We start from the raw sequence: 19,448 nt of genomic DNA, 5'->3' as shown, positions 1-19,448 counted from the left end.
TCTAGAGTTCAGGCGGGGGTTGGGTGGGGATGAGGGAGATTTGGGACATTGGAGATGGAAATGTTGCACTGGTGATGGGTGGTGTTCTTTACATGACTGAAACCCAAACACAATCATGTATGTAATAAAGTTGTTTAAATAAAAAAAGAGTGCAAAAAAAGAAAAAAATAATTAATGAAAAATATATATTAAAAAACATAGTGTTTCTAGCTGCCTTGTCTTTTAACAAAAGAGAAAATGCTCTGAGCATACCATTATTCTGCACTTTATTTAAAAGAAAAGGAACACAACTTAAAAAAAAAGAAAAACAAGTCAGAAGATATAAATTAATATTAGATATTTTTCAGATATTCTTGCATATTTTGAATCTATGTGAGTACATATGTGTTTGAAAATGTGTCTGTCATCTGAATATATTCATAATTAGGATTTTAATGTAATAATATACTTGCAACATTCTAGACACTCTAACTCAGTAGGGCCTTTAAGTAGAAACAAATCTCTAGATTAAGGAAAAAGTGTGAAAGCAGGTAAATTACTTTGCATGCAACAGTTAATACTTCTATTTCAAATCTGCATATCATATTCATTTTTTTGTTTTAAACATTCTATACTTGATGTGCATGGGTTACTAATAGTTTATTAAGTGCATTGTGGTGGAAGTGGGGGTCAGGTGAAAACAATTGTGTAGGAATGATTGGAGACAAGTGAAGCATTGGTCTTGGGATTTAAATCATCATATTCTATCCATTTTAAGTAAATACTATCTAGCTAATAGGTCTATTAGTTGTAAACTCTTAATTCTTTTTAAACATTGGTCATTTATAGAATTTTGATATTACTAGCTCTGAAGTAAGCAAGTTACCTTCAATTTTTCTGTGGTGGGTCACTAAGTAGTCACTTAAATTTGCTTACCTATGAAGAATCAGGTACTTACCTTACATAACTCAGAATGCTTAATACAATATCTAGATCTTGAATAGAATAACCTTCCAGTTTCAGTGCAGATCTTGATATAACTGCTGTCTATCTTTGTTTTATTTTATAAATTTGATTTAGAGTAATTTATAGGGTTGTTTACACTGGGTTTCCAGGCATACGACCTACCTCTTACCTTCAGTCCTGTCAACCAATGCCCCCATTCCTTCACATTTATCCCAGATTCCCTTCCACTCCAACCTAACTCTTGAAAACTATATTTTTAAATTTAATTGCTATAGTTTGAGCCCCATGCTTACTGTAATGTTGGATGTAGTGGTTTAGATTCATACAGGTACTGTACCTTTCAGGATTACTCACAATTGAAATTGACACAAGAAAGCTCTGTCTTTGAAAATTTAGCCAATGAAAATGATAGGCTGTATAGTTTGAATAAAATGAGGTACGTTCCTGGAAAAAGGAGAACCAGGTTCTATAATGGTCCAGATCAGGTCTGATTTGATAAGATGGTAGTGGAATTTAAAAGATGTAATTGCAGGACAATAGCTTGGGGATATATCTCAGGGAATTAGGGGATAGTTTAGGGATAGAATATGTCTACCTTGCTTGCATGCAGAAACAGCTGAGTTTTGTCCTTGGCACCACATAGATAAATTAGCACCATCTATTAGCACCACCATATATAGACCTAGCAGGCCTCCAGCATTATTGGGTCTGGGAATTGGGTTTTTCAGCTAATTAACTGAATATCAGAGTAATTGAAGATCTGCTAAGGAAGTCTCCCAAATTTGTGTTCTATCTTCCTTTTGGTTCATCTATTTTTATTTACTTGGCTACATTGGGTGTTATTATTATACCACTGTTAGATTCTTAAATCTCCTAACTTAAGTCTCCTAAATTTAGAAGATCCTGATATCAGAAAATGGCCTTTTCTATGATTTACCTTTTGCATAATCTGCTTCTTATTACCCTTTCTCACATATTTTTGCAAAGAAAACATTTTAAGTGTTTAATATTATATGAATATTATCATATAGGACATGTAAAATAATATTTTTTCATAATCACATTAATGATTTCTTTGTTTCTAAATTTAATTATAAACATAATGTACTTTTCCTAGGCTATAAAAGAATGTTACCTTCTGCATTCTTTTTATTTTTGTGTGTGTTTTTGGGTTACATCTGGTATTATTCAGGACTTACTCTTCATTCTATGCTCAGGGATCACTTCTGATATTGAATAGCTTTATTGTCTAATTTAATTTTATTTAAATAATAATAAAGGTAAAAATTTCATTACAGCCATACAAGCTTACACTCTATGAACTTTTAGGTAGACAAACTGGTTTAAAAATACATCTTAAAAGACTAGCCACATGCTTTGCATGCAGGAGCCCAGAGTTTTATTTATACCCGACACTACCTGGTCTCCTTTCTGATTTAGCATTTTTAAGTATACTTATGAAACAAAGCAAAGCAAAGCAAAACAAAACAAAATATGTATTTTTACTTTTTTAAAATTTATTTTAGGAACTGTAGCTTACAATATAATTCATGATAGGGTTTCTTGCATCAAATATTCCAGTATCTCCCCTTTCAGCAGATTATCCACTTCACTTCATCATTTTCTTAATGTCTCTCTCTCCGTCCTAGTCCTCCACAATTTTCAGCCTTAGTGAGCTTCCTACTAAAGACCATTTATCAGTTTCTGTTGCATTTGGGACTTATAATTTTTCTACTTTGTTTCTTTACATACCACTTATGACAGGTCATTCTCTGCCTGTCCCTCACCTTCTGACTAACTACATTCAGCACGATACATTCCACAAGCTCTTTGAAAGTTATAGTCAAGTTGCAGATACCTATGAAATACAATACCTGAAAATAAAAATGTTTTTGTATATTTTAGGGACTCTCAAGATTTAAGATAATTATGTATTATTCATTTTGAAAATAACCTGGTATTTGTGTGTCTATTCTTTTATGGTATAAATTTAGCACATACTCTTGATGGTACTTTTAAATTATAGTTAGACTTTGAACAAAGGCATGAGTAGAAAATTTGAATTTTGATGTAATCTTCTGTAAGATATATGACATTTTTCATCTAATGTGTGCTAAAATGTCCTGTATTCTTATACATGTATCCAAATGTGTTATATGTTTGCAAACTTTTACAATGAGAAAAACTGGGTGAATTTCTTTATAAAGCAACAACACTTGTTTAGTACATAATAAATATTCATCAATATTCATTTCTTTACAGACATTAAGATATAATTTTCCTCACCTCTGTATATTATTTTATGGCCCACATATCAAAATCTCAAGCCAAGAATCACCTCAAGGAGCAACTACTCATATCATTATTCCACAGAGAACCAAAGAATTTGGCATAGATATATCCTGTCATTTTCTCCAGAAGCACATTCTAATGCTTAATAACCCATAAGAGTCTCAGAAATTTTTCTTACATCCATATTACATTATGAATGGTACACAGATTTTTGAATTTCAATCCTAAATAACTGGAATAAATGACTGCTTTTTAGGGAAACAGACATTCTTATAGGATCTAAAATTCTGTGTGAAATAAATGGAAAATATTACCTTTCTGAGTGGGAGTAAGAGACTTTCAATCAAGTGTCCCACTTTAGAGTTTGTGCTGCAGTAACCTGAAGCTTGTCATCAAGCATCTTAGATGCAACCCTCTAGGACTCTCATGAGTAATATTAGCATTGAGACAGAAACTGACAACTCAGGATGAACTATGACACAGAGTAAAAGAAATTGCCATGCTGTCAGGATGATAGGTTATATACACAGACAGATATTCCAAGCACTCTTTTCATTAGGCATGCTGTACCTGAACAGATAAGGACAGGATGAGTCAGACTTCCTACTGGTGCTTATGCTACCTGAGCAGAGTTCTATAATAACATGATCTCCACTCTTTCTATGGTTTTTCTTGGGCAGTAACTCCCTTTTTGATAAATGCTAGTTTGCACAATATTTTATCTTGACATGTTCTGATCTGATGGTATTTGTGTTTCATCACAAGTCTATAAGAACAGGCAAAAACTCTAATGAGTAGATAATATGATAACCAAGGCAAGAATTATATTCATTTCCTATTTCAGCCGTAGGAAGCAAGAATGATGAATAATTTACAGGTCTGAGGCTAGGATACTATTCCAAATACATTTACTATATATTGTGAGCAGTAAATAAGCTTTTGTTTAGTAAATTACTAAGATTATAGGCTACTACTTTATCTTATCTAGCCTCTCCAGAACTATACATACTAAAGTTGAAACCTGGCTGATATTAGGTGAAATCAATACACTTTACCTAGTAGATGAACTTGATGTATTTTGTAAAAATGCAATCAAAGACAGTGTTGTGCATAAATCTAATCAAAGCACTGTAACTTGCTGTATCAATGTGACACTATACTTGATTTCTGGGTAGAAATATCTTAAGGCAGAAAGGAATGCTTTGCCGTAAGTTTGGATTGGTATAGCAGTAGCCGGCATTGCTGGAGACAAAAGTGTGTTCATAAAAACTTATAATCCCACTGGCTCTCATGTCTTTAACCATCTGAACTGTGCTCTCTGTAGACCTCTCCTGCCTTGAGCATACATGTCCTGAAAGTTGCAGACTTGTGACTGAAAAATCTGATTTTACAGGCAGGGCAAAGAAGTTATTGCCCAAGAGAGCTCCACTTGTGGAAGATCAAAATAACAGGGAGAAAGATGTTGAAATCATTTTCCTCTCAGAGTTGGACAACATGGCTTCTTCGAGAGTGGGGGAAAAGAGGATATTCAACAGACCACAAGATTCTGTGATTCAGAGAGCTCATCCGTACTCGTCTCTCCTTCCTCTCACCTTCTTGCATTTCTCCTTCACTCCTGCTTTCCCGAGATTGAGGCCCTCTTAAAACATGATAGTATAAGAATCTCAGACTACATTGCCCAACATCTCAGTTAAGTCTTCAGTATTTTAAAAGACACTAGTGAATAAGAGTGTGAAAAAAGTTAATTTCTTTCTATTAGCAATTTTATGGGGATGGAGTCATAGCACAGCAGGTAGAGTGTTGTGCCTTGCAGGCAGCCAACCCAGGTTCTATCCTCATCATCCTATATAGTCCCCTGAGCATGTCAAAAATAATTTCTGAGTGCAAAGCCAGGAGAAACCCCTGAATACTGCCAGGTGTGGCATACAAACAAAACAATTTTATGCTACTCTTATTATTTTGGAAGGAAGGTAAGAAGGAAGGAAGGAAGAAAAGAAGGAAGGAAGAAAAGAAGGAAGGGAGAAAGGAGTGAAGGAAGGAAGGAGGGAGGGAAGGGAGGAAAGGGAAGGAGAAGGGAGGGAAGAAGGAAGGGGAAAGGAGGGGGGAGAGAGAAGGTGGGAGGGAGGAAGAAAATATATTTTGTGAGAGTTAAATGATTCTACATCTAGAATTTTTCTCCTTTTACTTTATATATTAATGTATGTACTTATGAGCAGAAAGTGGTACTAATAAAGTCTAATATTTTGTTAAAATAGAAGAGTATAAAAAAGAGTTACTCTTTATATATTTCCCCCAACATGTGGCTTTCTTAGGATTCACTTAAGGTTAAATATACTTGGGAGGAGAGAAAAGCCCTTTATTGTACTTGCCCTGAAAATATGACCTTTTAAAACATTATACACAATTAAGTCAGGAAACAGAATGACTATGTCGGGGTCTCAGATGACTCTTTATGAGGAGCTACTTATCTCGTGTTGCTTTAAACCTCAATTCTTGTCTTAGAGATCAGGGTGAAGATGTGTAACACACCAGTGGGGGCAATGTAAAGCATGAAAGCATGACTTGCAGCCTTGGCAATAAGTGAGATGAGAACTTATGTCCAGCTGCCCATCTATCTATAATTGAGTGCTGTCTCCAGGGTCATTCACTGTCTTGTATTGCTTTGTGGGCACCAAGATTTGCTGTACTCAGCAACAAGCCAGATAACATGTCCATATTCTTCAAAGTCTATCATCCTATTATTTTTGTGAGCTCTGTCTTTTTGGTTAGACTTTTTTAGATCTCTTGAGGATAGGGCTGCCTGATAAAACCAATAACAGAATGCTCACTCACTTAGCAACAGCTTAGTAAACCTTCAGACAATGACTTAATGGCCCCACTGTGAGATATAACAGTTTTTGAAAGTTTTCTTTTATCAAAGATTATTTTGATAATTCCATTTACCATTTAGTTGTAACAAGCAATTTAAAATAGATTAATTTGTGCCTGCCAAGGGAGCAGGGTTGGGTGAGTGGGGCATGGGAACAATGGTGAAGGGAATGTTACACTGATGGTGGGACTGGGATAGAAGCATTAAATGCCAGAAATTTATTATGAACAACTTTATAGAGTTCACTGTTTACATTCAGTATCATATTTTTAAAAGATCATATTCAGTGTCAAGGAATTTACATCATAAAACCTCCCTGCTTTCTCTCTAACCAGTAAAGTTCTGGTAAATAACCTTTCTCCTTTGTTGTGGCATTTCTAAATTTCTGAAATATTTTATAGATTTTTTAAATATATGTATATGTGTGTTATTTAAAATATATACCCTGCTTTGTCATGCTAGGGATAATATAGTCCTCTTTGGAGAGCATTATTTCTTTTGTCTCTATTATACATAATTCACATAGCCCAGGAAGAATGATTTCTATTCTCTGTCTTAATTCAGGCTTGTATAGCAAATTGCTATAAGGATAAGTGCTTAAGTCTGGAGACTGGGAAGTTCATGATCAAGTCACTGGCACATTCTATCATTGTTGTGAAGCTCCCCTCTGATTTGCAGATGGCTGTCTCCTAGAGATGTTCCTGCAAAGCTGAGAGACACAGAACTCTTACATCTGATTTTATACGGTACCATTGATACTATCTTGAGGCTTCAACATTATTATCCTTATCTCCACAAAAATGCTTCCTAGTGCCATTGCATTAGAGATTAGAGTTGAAATATCTGGACATCTGTCCATAATGTAAAGGCTGCACTTGACATGAAGAAGACCTTCAAGATCAAACTCATGTCCTCACATTGTTACAATGAGCACTTAAGCCATAGAAACTTTTTGAATATAGAACTTTTTTTTTTTTTTTTAATTTTTTTATTTAAACACCTTGATTACATACATGATTGTGTTTGGGTTTCAGTCATAAAAGGAACACCACCCATCACCAGTGCAACATTCCCATCACCCAAGTCCCAAATCACCCTCCTCCCCACCCAACCCCCGCCTGTACCCTAAACAGGCTCTACATTTCCCTCATACATTCTCAATATTAGGACAGTTCAAAATGTAGTTATTTCTCTAACTAAACTCATCACTCTTTGTGGTGAGCTTCCTGAGGTGAGCTGGAACTTCCAGCTCTTTTCTCTTTTGTGTCTGAAAATTATTATTACAAGGGTGTCTTTCATTTTTCTTAAAACCCATAGATGAGTGAGACCATTCTGCGTTTTTCTCTCTCTCTCTGACTTATTTCACTCAGCATAATAGATTCCATGTACATCCATGTATAGGAAAATTTCATGACTTCATCTCTCCTGACAGCTGCATAATATTCCATTGTGTATATGTACCACAGTTTCTTTAGCCATTCATCTGTTGAAGGGCATCTTGGTTGTTTCCAGAGTCTTGCTATGGTAAATAGAGCTGCAATGAATATAGGTGTAAGGAAGGGGTTTTTGTATTGTATTTTTGTGTTCCTAGGGTATATTCCTAGGAGTGGTATAGCTGGATCGTATGGGAGCTCGATTTCCAGTTTTTGGAGGAATCTCCATATCGCTTTCCATAAAGGTTGAACTAGACAGCATTCCCACCAGCAGTGGATAAGAGTTCCTTTCTCTCCACATCCCCGCCAACACTGTTTATTCTCATTCTTTGTGATGTGTGCCATTCTCTGGGGTGTGAGGTGGTATCTCATCGTTGTTTTGATTTGCATCTCCCTGATGATTAGTGATGTGGAACATTTTTTCATGTGTCTTTTGGCCATGCGTATTTCTTCTTTGTCAAAGTGTCTGTTCATTTCTTCTCCCCATTTTTTGATGGGGTTAGATGTTTTTTTCTTGTAAAGTTCTGTCAGTGCCTTGTATATTTTGGAGATTAGCCCCTTATCTGATGGGTATTGGGTGAATAGTTTCTCCCACTCAGTGGGTGGCTCTTGTATCCTGGGCACTATTTCCTTTGAGGTGCAGAAGCTTCTCAGCTTAATATATTCCCATCTGTTAATCTCTGCTTTCACTTGCTTGGAGAGTGCAGTTTCCTCCTTGAAGATGCCTGTAATGTCCTGTAGTGTTTTGCCTATGTGCTGTTCTATATATCTTATGGTTTTGGGGCTGATATCGAGGTCTTTAATCCATTTGGATTTTACCTTTGTACATGATGTTAGCTGGGGGTCTAAGTTTAATTTTTTGCAAGTGGCTATCCAATTGTGCCAACACCACTTGTTGAAGAGGCTTCCCTGCTCCATTTAGGATTTCCTGCTCCTTTATCAAAAATTAGATGGTTGTATCTCTGGGGAACATTTTCTGAGTATTCAAGCCTATTCCACTGATCTGAGGACCTATCCTTATTCCAATACCATGCTGTTTTGATAACTGTTGCTTTGTAGTACAGTTTAAAGTTGGGAAAAGTAATTCCTCCCATATTCTTTTTCCCAATGATTGCTTTAGCTATTCGAGGGTGTTTATTGTTCCAAATGAATTTCAAAAGTGTCTGATCCACTTCTTTGAAGAATGTCATGGGTATCTTTAGAGGGATGGCATTAAATCTGTATAATGCCTTGGGGAGTATTGACATTTTGATGATGTTAATCCTGCCAATCCATGAGCAGGGTATGTGTTTCCATTTCCGTGTGTCCTCTCTTATTTCTTGGAGCAGAGTTTTATAGTTTTCTTTGTATAGGTCCTTCACATATTTAGTCAAGTTGATTCCAAGATATTTGAGTTTGTGTGGTACTATTGTGAATGGGGTTGTTTTCTTAATGTCCATTTCTTCTTTATTACTGTTGGTGTATAGAAAGGCCATTGATTTTTGTGTGTTAATTTTGTAGCCTGCCACCTTGCTATATGAGTCTATTGTTTCTAGAAGCTTTTTGATAGAGTCTTTAGGGTTTTCTAAGTAGAGTATCATGTCATCTGCAAACAGTGAGAGCTTGACTTCTTCCTTTCCTATCTGGATTCCCTTGATATCCTTTTCTTGCCTAATCGCTATAGCAAGTACTTCCAGTGCTATGTTGAATAGGAGTGGTGAGAGAGGACAGCCTTGTCTTGTGCCAGAATTTAGAGGGAAGGCTTTCAGTTTTTCTCCATTGAGGATAATATTTGCCACTGGCTTGTGGTAGATGGCCTTCACTATATTGAGAAAGGTTCCCTCCATTCCCATCTTGCTGAGAGTTTTGATCAAGAATGGGTGTTGGACCTTATCAAATGCTTTCTCTGCATCTATTGATATGATCATGTGGTTTTTTATTTTTCTTGTTATTGATGTTGTGTATTATGTTGATAGATTTACGGATGTTAAACCAGCCTTGCATTCCTGGGATGAAACCTACTTGATCGTAGTGGATGATCTTCTTAATGAGGCATTGAATCCTATTTGCCAGGATTTTGTTGAGGATCTTTGCATCTGCATTCATCAGTGATATTGGTCTGTAATTTTCTTTTTTGGTAGCGTCTCTGTCTGGTTTAGGTATCAAGGTGATGTTGGCTTCATAAAAGCTATTTGGAAGTGTTTCTGTTTGTTCAATTTCATGAAAGAGTCTTGCCAAGATTGGCAGTAGTTCCTCTTGGAAAGTTTGATAGAATTCATTAGTGAATCCATCTGGACCTGGGCTTTTGTTTTTCGGCAGACATTTGATTACTGTTTTAATTTCATCAATGGTGATGGGGGTGTTTAGATATGCTACATCCTCTTCCTTCAACCGTGGAAGATTATAAGAGTCCAAGAATTTATCCATTTCTTCCAGGTTCTCATTTTTAGTGGCGTAGAGTTTTTCAAAGTAGTTTCTGATTACCCTTTGAATCTCTGTCATATCAGTAGTGATCTCTCCTTTTTCATTCCTGATACGAGTTATCAAGTTTCTCTCTCTCTCTTTCTTTGTTAGGTTTGCCAGTGGTCTATCAATCTTGTTTATTTTTTCAAAGAACCAACTTCTGCTTTCGTTGATCTTTCGGATTGTTTTTTGAGTTTCCACTTCGTTGATTTCTGCTCTCAGCTTTGTTATTTCCTTCTGTCTTCCTGTTCTTGGGTCCTTTTGTTGAGCATTTTCTAGTTCTATTAGCTGTGTCATTAAGCTACTCAGGTAAGCTCCTTCTTCCTTCCTGATGTGTGCTTGCAAAGCTATAAATTTTCCTCTCAGTACTGCTTTTGCTGTGTCCCATAAGTTCTGAGAGTTTGTGTCTTTATTGTCATTTGTTTCCAGGAACCTTTTTAATTCCTCCTTGATTTCATCTCGGACCCACTGGTTATTGAGCATGAGGCTGTTTAACTTCCAGGTGTTAAAGTGTTTCTTCTGAGTCCCTTTGGAGTTCACAAATAATTTCAGAGCCTTGTGGTCAGCGAAGGTAATCTGCAAAATTTCTATCCTCTTGATCTTATGGAGGTATGTTTTATGTGCCAGCATGTAGTCTATCCTGGAGAATGTCCCATGTACATTGGAGAAGAATGTGTATCCAGGTTTCTGGGGATGGAGTGTCCTATATATATCCACTAGGCCTCTTTCTTCCATTTCTCTCCTCAGGTCTAGTATATTCTTGTTGGGTTTCAGTCTGGTTGACCTGTCCAGTGTTGACAAAGCCGTGTTTAGGTCCCCCACAATTATTGTGTTGTTGTTGATATTATTTTTCAGATTTGTCAGCAGTTGTATTAAATATTTTGCTGGCCCCTCATTCGGTGCATATATGTTTAGGAGAGTGAATTCTTCCTGCTCTACGTACCCCTTGATTAATATAAAATGTCCGTCTTTGTCCCTTACAACCTTCCTGAGTATAAAGTTTGCATTATCTGATATTAGTATGGCCACTCCAGCTTTTTTATGGGTGTTGTTTGCTTGGATAACTTTTCTCCAGCCTTTTATTTTGAGTCTATGTTTGTTCTGACTATTCAGGTGCGTTTCTTGTAGGCAGCAGAAGGTTGGATTGAGTTTTTTGATCCATTTAGCCACTCTGTGTCTCTTAACTGGTGCATTTAGTCCATTGACGTTGAGAGAAAGAATTGTCCTGGGATTTAACGCCATCTTTATTTCAAAATTTGGTGTGTCTTTTGGGTAGTCTTGTCTTAGATTAGGTCTTTCAGTTTTTCTCTTAAGACTGGTTTTGTGTCTGTGAAGTTTCTGAGCTGTTTTTTTGTCTGTGAAACCATGTATTCTTCCATCAAACCGGAAAGTGAGTTTTGCTGGGTATAGTATTCTGGGTGAAGCATTCATTTCATTCAGTCTTGTCACAATATCCCACCACTGCTTTCTGGCATTGAGCGTTTCTGGTGACAGGTCTGCTGTAAATCTCAGGGAAGCTTGCTTAAACATGATTTCCCCTTTTGATCTTGCTGTTTTCAGAATTCTGTCTCTATCTGTGGGATTTGTCATTGTGACTAGGATGTGTCTTGGGGTGGTTTTTCTGGGGTCTCTTTTGGTTGGTACTCTTCGGGCATGCAGGATTTGATCACATATATTCTTTAGCTCTGGAAGTTTCTCTTTAATGATGTTCTTGACCATTGATTCTTCCTGGAAATTTTCTTCCTGGGTCTCTGGGACTCCAATGATTCTTAAGTTGTTTCTGTTGATCTTATCATAGACTTCTATTTTCGTCTGTTCCCATTCTTTGACTAATTTTTCCATTGTCTGCTCATTTGCGTTAAGTTTTTTGTCCAATCTCTCCTGCTGTATGGAATTGTTATGTATCTCATCTTCCACAGCACCAAGTCTATTCTCAGCTTCTGATACCCTGTCCCAGAGCTTATCCATTTTGTCATTCACTTCGTTTACTGAGTTTTTCAGGCCTGTTAGTTGACATGTTATTTCAGTTTGGAGTTTTGTCATTTCTGCCTTCATATTTTCTTGGTTCTTATTAGTGTTCTGTTCAACTCGATCCATGGTTTCTTGGAGTCTGTTGAGCACCTTCCATATTGCTAGTCTAAAGTCCTTATCTGAGAGGTTGATTAGTTGTTCAGTCATTATCTGGTCCTCAGAATTGTCATCTTCATTCTCTATGTCTGATGCTGGCCTGCGCTGTTTCCCCATTGTCACATTTGTATTGTGGGTTTTTCTACGTGTTGTAGTGGTATTCATTGTCTATATGATGTAGGCAGCACACTCCTCTGGCTCCTCCCTTTCTGGATGGGCTGACTTGCCTCTAAGGGAGGGGAGTCCTCCGTGGATGAAGCCTCACACTGGGTCAAATCTTAGGCCCGAGCATGTAACAGAGAAGACAGTCCAGAGAGAAATGTTTGCTTCTGTGATATAGCGCCGTTCTTAGTGTGATTTTTCCTTCTTGTTGCAATGGAGTTCTTTCCTTAGAAAGAGTGCACGGCCGCGTAGCGAAGCGGAGCGGCCGTGCTCCTCTGAGCCTCTTTTTGCCCCACTCGCAAGAGTTTCACGCAAGAGGACAGTAGACAGACATAGACAGGTCACACTCACAGTCTTTCACAGCTGAGCCCCACTGGGCCGGTGTACTTTCGCGGATTTTCCCCGCCTGGTGTCACACACAGGGAGCCAGCTTTTGCAAAGGATAGCCGGTTTTTATGCTCTGAAGTGAATATAGAACTTTTAATGTTCACAATACTGCTATTAATTTCCCAGAGTAGTAATGGGTGAAAATATATTTATATCATGTTATTAAAAATGTACTATCTGGGGAGATTTCTCTGCTTCCACTTATCTTATTCCTAATCTCCACTTTCTTGCAATTCAAAAAGAAATATAATTACTAACTTGTATTTCTTCTTTTTTTAGTGTTTATTCTAAAAAAGATATAATAAAATATTCTCTAATGGATATGTGGAAATAATTACATTCATAATATTTCTGGATGATGATAAAATATGCAATATAATCTTTAATCCATGGCACAGGGAAAAAACATAAGAACAGCACTATAAAATTACTTAGAAATAGTCCTTTTTTTTTTAGAAAGAGAGCTTATAGGAATTAAAATATAATCTGGTTTGTTTTTTTAACAATTATAGTGTGCTTCATAGGGAACACTGCCAGTCTTCACTAACGCCAAAGTTAAAAATCATATTTTAAAGAGCTTGTGTTTTATTCAGTTTAAAATTTACAGAAGAAACAGCTACAAGCTTATCAAAAAACGTTGTTATAAAATCAGCAAACATTTTGAAGAGTGGCAGGTATATAGTGATAAGAACAACAGCATTAAATTGCCACTAGTAAAAAAATGCCATTATTTTTGTTAGTTTTTTTGGAGAAAAGTATTTTTGGGGTATGCATTCCCAGCAATGCTTAATGGTTACTCCTGCCTCTGTACTCAGGGTTGGAGGAGCTTAAAGTTGTCAGAGATCGAATCCAGGTTGGCCACATGCAAGGCAGACACCTTACCTGCTTCACTATCTCTTCAGCCCCGAAAGGCTCTGTATTGAAGCAAATCAATTATTAACTTTGTATATAAGAAAATGAAGGTTAAGTTATTCCTCTCTTCTGGAAAATTTTGAGAAAACTTTGCTGCATTATCTCTTTCCTTTCCTTAAGGCCAAAAAGATGCCTCAGTGACTTAAAATATGCCCAGAGCAAGACTGAATCTGAGCATAATTCTCTGTGCAACCACATTCACTGATGTGCTTCTGACAGTGTCACTGTCTGGCAGCCCAGCAGGGCAAAACAGTTCATGCCTCTGGGATATAACTCACATGCGAAAGTACATGCCCAGTATATGAAAGAACCTGAGTTTTATCCCTGGCATTACATGTCCCTTAGTATTACCAGGTGTTGTCCTTGTAGTACCCAAATTCCTACAGGTTCCCTTACTTTTCGGTCTGCTCCTCATTTCTGAGAGTCACCCCTGGGAAAAAGAGTTACCTTTTTTACATAACTTTTCTTGTAAAGTCTTAATACACGTATATATATAATCAACATAGTAAGTTATAATGGTGTAGAATTAAACAATAAACTAAAAGTCAAGCCTTCTTTATAATTCACTTGCTTTGGAGTGTTATTAAACTTTTAAAATTAGATTCAAAATAGTTCCATAGAAAAAGCAATAACAGAACTCCTCAGAATAAACCCAGTTTTCTTTTTCCACTTAGGATGAAAAAAAGTTTCTTCAGGGAAAAAACAGTGCTTTGTTCTGACCTTCTATCCCTTACTTGTACAAGACAAAAAGTCTGCTCCTACTGGGTTTGGGAAATGAAGCACTCTGTCCAAAAATTACCCTAGCTATAAGAGAAAACTGAAGTGCAGAACAGTAAAATTCTGAATTGAGCTGGCTCTGTGGCTCTGTGGTAGGGCATAGGTTTTGTATGTGTGAAGCCCTTGGTTCAATTCCTGGCATTGCACAAATAAAATGAAACAGAAAATACAAAAAGAGACAGACTTACTCTTAGTAGAGATGAAGTAATACCTTTAAAGCTATAAATCCTGTAAGCCCAAAATTTTCTTAAGCATAAAAATATCTTTTAAAAACCAGTGCTTTTGGCAATGAAAACTGATAGATTTATTACTAGTAAATTATTAATTAAAATTTGATTAACTATAGACTATACCTGATTAAATTCCAATGGTATTTAATCAGTGAAAAGAAAGGCAAGACAGCAATTCAAAATTTAAGAGTATCCTAAAACATGAATAAAAACAAATCAAAGCAAATCCATTCACTTGACTGTGATTTGCTAGTTTTTTTAGCTCCTTCCTTCCTTCCTTCCTTCCTTCCTTCCTTCCTTCCTTCCTTCCTTCCTTCCTTCCTCCTTCCTTCCTTCCTTCCTTCTTTCCTTCCTTCCTTCCTTCCTCCCTCCCTCCTTCCTCTTTCTTTCTTTCTTTCTTTCTTTCTTCTTTCTTTCTTTCTCTTTCTTTCTTTCTTTCTTTCTTTCTTTCTTTCTTTCTTTCTTTCTTTCTTTCTTCTTTCTTTCTTTCTTTCTTTCTTTCTTTCTTTCTTTCTTTCTTTCTTTCTTTCTTTCTTTCTTTCTTTCTTTCCTTCTTTCTCTCTCTCTCTCTTTCTTTTTTTTGCGATTTGCTAGTTAAACTTAGGGTACAGTCAACAGCATGGTTGATATCAAACTGTTATGCTGAGTGAAAGCCTCTGAAGGCTACAGTTATGTCTCCTCATTGATGTAAATCCTTGGGAGAAAGCAGAGTTATAATATCACCAGCAGAATGATTGGCTACCAGAAATATGTGTGGGTAGCATGTAGACTGTAGTGTTTCTGAAAGAAAACGAAACAAAAAGAGTGGCCTAATTAGTCAATATAATGAGTACTCTAAAATGCAAATTCTATTTGTGAAGATATAGGAAAAGAATTACTGATAGCTTTTATGGATTTGTAAATGGAGGCTTTAACTGATAGTCAATTCTATTTTTTTAGTCAATTCTTAATTTAACATGAAAATGAGGATTATACTAAAGAACACATGCTTACACTTACTATTTTATTTGGGTGGTGTAGGTGCATTATATAGGGTTGCAGATCTCACTCCTGACTCTCAGGAGTTTCTCTTAGGGTTACACAAAGGTTACTGTTGGAGGTCCATCTGCAGTGGTAGGGCTTTAACAAGAAACATCTGCATGCAAGGCATGCTTCCAACTCTATATCATCTCTCTAGCACAACTATTCATTTAAGTTCAAATAATTTTCAACAAAATATCTGAACATCTCTAATTTTTAATGAACTTGTCACATACATTCTACTATTTTTTGTTTGTTTGGGGTCACCTCAGCATCACTCAGGGGTTACTCCCGGCGTTGTGCTCAAAAATCACGCCTAGTAGGTTTGGGGAAACATATGGGATGTTAGGGATAAAACCTTGGTCAGCCTATTGCAAGGAAAAGACCTACTCACTGTGCTATTGCTCCAGCCTCAGCATCCTACTTTTGTGAGGGAGGGGATTGTTGCCTCCTAAATGATACTCAGAGACCTGCCTCCATTCCAGGATTCTAAGCCAACCAAATAAGTGATTAAATGTCAAGTCATGAAGATGCCACATGCTATGGCCAAAATACCAAAAAAAAGTCCTTTAAAGAGGAAAATTATTTAGGTATAATATGCACACATATATTTTTTCTTTTGGGAACTCCCTGTTATGTTCTGGGAACAAGTGTTGGTACTAGGATCCAGGGCTCCTGAATGCAAAACTTGTATGTTAGATGTTTGAGCCATCTCACCACATCCATGTACACATTTTTCTCATCAAAATTAATTAAAATGGAAAATTACTTTCCTGTAAGTTTATAATATGTCAGTATTATTGAGTTTTTATTCAGAGAGGCATTAAGATCTACATAATGTAATCATCTCATTTTAATTAAAATTATCATTACATTTAACTTCATTGATTTTCAGTGTTGAAGAAATGGAAATTCTTCTCATAAAACTTCATAACTTCATGCTTTAGAGAATAAATTCCCAATATGACATCACTTTGGCCCTGAGGGACTTTGAAATGAGAATCTTTTTTTAGAATCTTAAAATGTTTCTGAGTTTTATTTTCTCACAAGAATAAACAAGAAAAGGGTGATAGCTACCTCCCTTTACAAACTGCTGGAAGTCTTGAGGAGTTTAAGTAATAGGTTTTAGTTTCTATTATGCTGATCTTCAAATCTCTATCCTCTCATGATTACTACTGTCAAATGTGCCTTCTAGAAAAAAAATCAAACTGGAGTACACCTGGTAGAACATTTTTGTCTTACATGCAGCAGAATTAGGTTCCATCTCCAGGATTTCATATGGCCTGAGCCACCACCAAGAGTAATTCCTGAGTGAAGAACTAGTAGTCTTTGAGTAGTTTCTGAGTGCTGTTGGGTGTGGTCCTAATATAAAATAAATAAATAATAAACAAATAAATAAAAAATTTGAAGTTGAGCCAATAATGCTTTTTAAGTATACCTCTACAAAAGTAAGTGTAAGAGGTGCCATCAACAGAGTGCTGACATTCTCCGTGTAAGTACAGAAGCCTCCATCTCCATTCTTTGGTACCCTTCATGCCCTCCCTTTGGCAACCTTTGTTCTGCTGTCCAAATCCAAGAATTTCTTCACCCCTAAATCATAATCTCAAACAGTTGAATTACCTTCTAATATAATAATGATCACTGATAAATGTCACAAAATTCTGGTCTTAATTATATTAATTCAGGTGATTTTTATTTTATAGTTTTTAATCAAGTTGTATATAGAATAACTTTATTTGTGTATTTTTTTAATTGTTCCTTCCTATTTGCCTATTTACTTTCTTACTTAGATTTGGCTTTGCCCTCAAGGATCTTTACCCAGCTTTAGTACTTACTGGGGTGAATGTCCACATGGATAGTTGTGCCATTTGCTTTCTCCTACTGGACTCATTCAATGTAAATGACATAGTTCTTCTGTCAGGGACCTGACAGCCCCAAACTCTTGGTCTGCTTCTGCTGCTGCTTTGCAGAACTTCCTGGTATAGCTGCCCTCGGGGCTTAGGAAATGAGTAAATCAAGAAAAAGTTAGCACAAATTGTACTACCTAATAGGATGCCTGAGGTTTGCTAAACTATATTGCCAGCCTAGTTCCTGCTGACCTTTCAAGCATGAGTTAAGATCTAGGTTTAACTTTATGTTTAGTAAAAAAAAATTGGGTAATTGTAAATGTTTTAATGGTAAATGCCTTCATGTTACACATTTCTTTCCGCAGGCCCACCCCCCTGACTCTTTGTGGCTTGGTATATAAGCTCTGTGAACTTTGCAATAAAGGACTCTTGATCAGAATCTTGTCTTGAGTCCTGTCTGTTCCCCTCCCCAATTCTTTTACAGGTTAAGTCCTCTTCGGGATCCACGAATAACTGGCGACCCCCGTCCCTGCGGGCAGGTTTGGGTGGTCGCATTCTTCCTGTAAACTTGGACTACTTTGCTATTTTTTTTTACTTTTGCAGTTGCCTCTCAGAACCTGAACTTCATCATCCTTCCATATGGACATGCATCACACATTATACTCCTGCCTCAGTTCTGTGGAAAGAGAAGACAATCTTCATGTGGATGTGGAAAGGTGCCTTTAACAGTTCTTGCTCTGGTAAGAAGTCATGAAAAAATTGAATTTCATTTTGTCTGTTACTATTCTACCTCAGCAATGGACACAGAAGGAAAGAGGTAGTCAGGTAATTTCATTAAACAAGTTGGACCAGCAATGTACAAATTTAAGCAGTATTTGTTGATTGGTCACTATGAATAAATGAATATTGTTCTGAAAACCTATTAACCTTTTTTTAAAAATAATATCAAGGGAGCTGGATAAAAAACCACAGTGAGTATGGCCTTTGCATTGCATATGGTAAACCCCGTTCAGTCCCAGGACATCTGAATACCACAAGTGATTCCTAAAAGAGAGCCAGGAATAAGCCCTGAACCCTGAGTGTGAACAAGAAAGAAAATTATTATATCAAGTATTATGTGATTTGTTCAATTTATAAATATATACCACATAGTGATATTACATGGGTTCTACTTTCATAGGTTTGAGGGCTATTTCAGAGGTAGGAGAAAAATTGTGTGTTCTTATGAATGAAGTTTTATTTGAATAGAACTGAATTTATTTATATCTTGCCTATGATGAATACTTTGAGAGTTGATTGGTGTGACAGAAAAAAATTAGATCTTATAAATCCTGAAATAGTAACAAATGTATTTCACCCTTTACAAAAAGGGTATGATCTCTGGACCATTATAACAACACAACTATAAAAGCAATATCACATATACTTTTGTTAACGGAACTGAAAAAAGACTTAAATATTAAGAAATATGCCTATGCTAGAAGAAAAATTCAATTAAGTGTTGAAATATTGAAGCTATCATTCAAATTCAACTTGAAAGAGTAGAATTTGTGAGAATGAATTTATATTGGCAGTCTAGTCAGGTGGAACAATTCAGAAAAAATTCAATATGTCATCCTCTGTAGTCCCTGGATTAGCCCACTAACTTCCCATCATTTTCTACTCTATTACTAGACTTTTTGTTACTACTTTTTCTATGACATGAATATATTTTATTTTATTGAATATCTTTTCTTATTTTCTCATTGTTATCTTTCTATGGAATCCTATTTTCAAGACCCATTAATCCTTCTCTCTTTGTCTTCATTTTTGGTAGTCATTCCTTTGACATTTATCTTGTCTAAATTTTATCTACACTTCTTTCATTTGACATTTCACACTCCTTCCTGGTTATTGTAAATGTCTAGTAAATTGCCAGACTCTTTATTAGATTCTAGCAAATAAAGTTTAAGGCTTGGCTTTAATTCCTCATGATAATCAATAACAGACCATCAGTTAAGGACAT

At 36.2% G+C, this 19,448-nt stretch overlaps 1 protein-coding gene across 1 annotated transcript in view; it reads right to left on the bottom strand.

Annotated features, from left to right (window-relative positions):
* Window positions 1–17,998, bottom strand: part of LOC126020122 (Fc receptor-like protein 1) — a 109,816-nt gene extending 91,818 nt beyond the window's left edge. Inside the window, exons 1-2 of the mRNA XM_049781594.1 lie at window positions 17,926–17,998; window positions 2,733–2,803 (exon numbers count right to left, since the gene is read on the bottom strand). Of these exons, the coding sequence (XP_049637551.1) occupies window positions 2,733–2,803; window positions 17,926–17,998 (144 nt within the window). The remainder of the gene's footprint in view (window positions 1–2,732; window positions 2,804–17,925) is intronic.
* Window positions 17,999–19,448: the final 1,450 nt, after the last annotated feature.

Source organism: Suncus etruscus, chromosome 10 (genome assembly GCF_024139225.1).
Source record: "Suncus etruscus isolate mSunEtr1 chromosome 10, mSunEtr1.pri.cur, whole genome shotgun sequence".
NCBI classification, from domain to species: domain Eukaryota; kingdom Metazoa; phylum Chordata; class Mammalia; order Eulipotyphla; family Soricidae; genus Suncus; species Suncus etruscus.
This window is presented reverse-complemented; position numbering and strand designations above follow the sequence as displayed.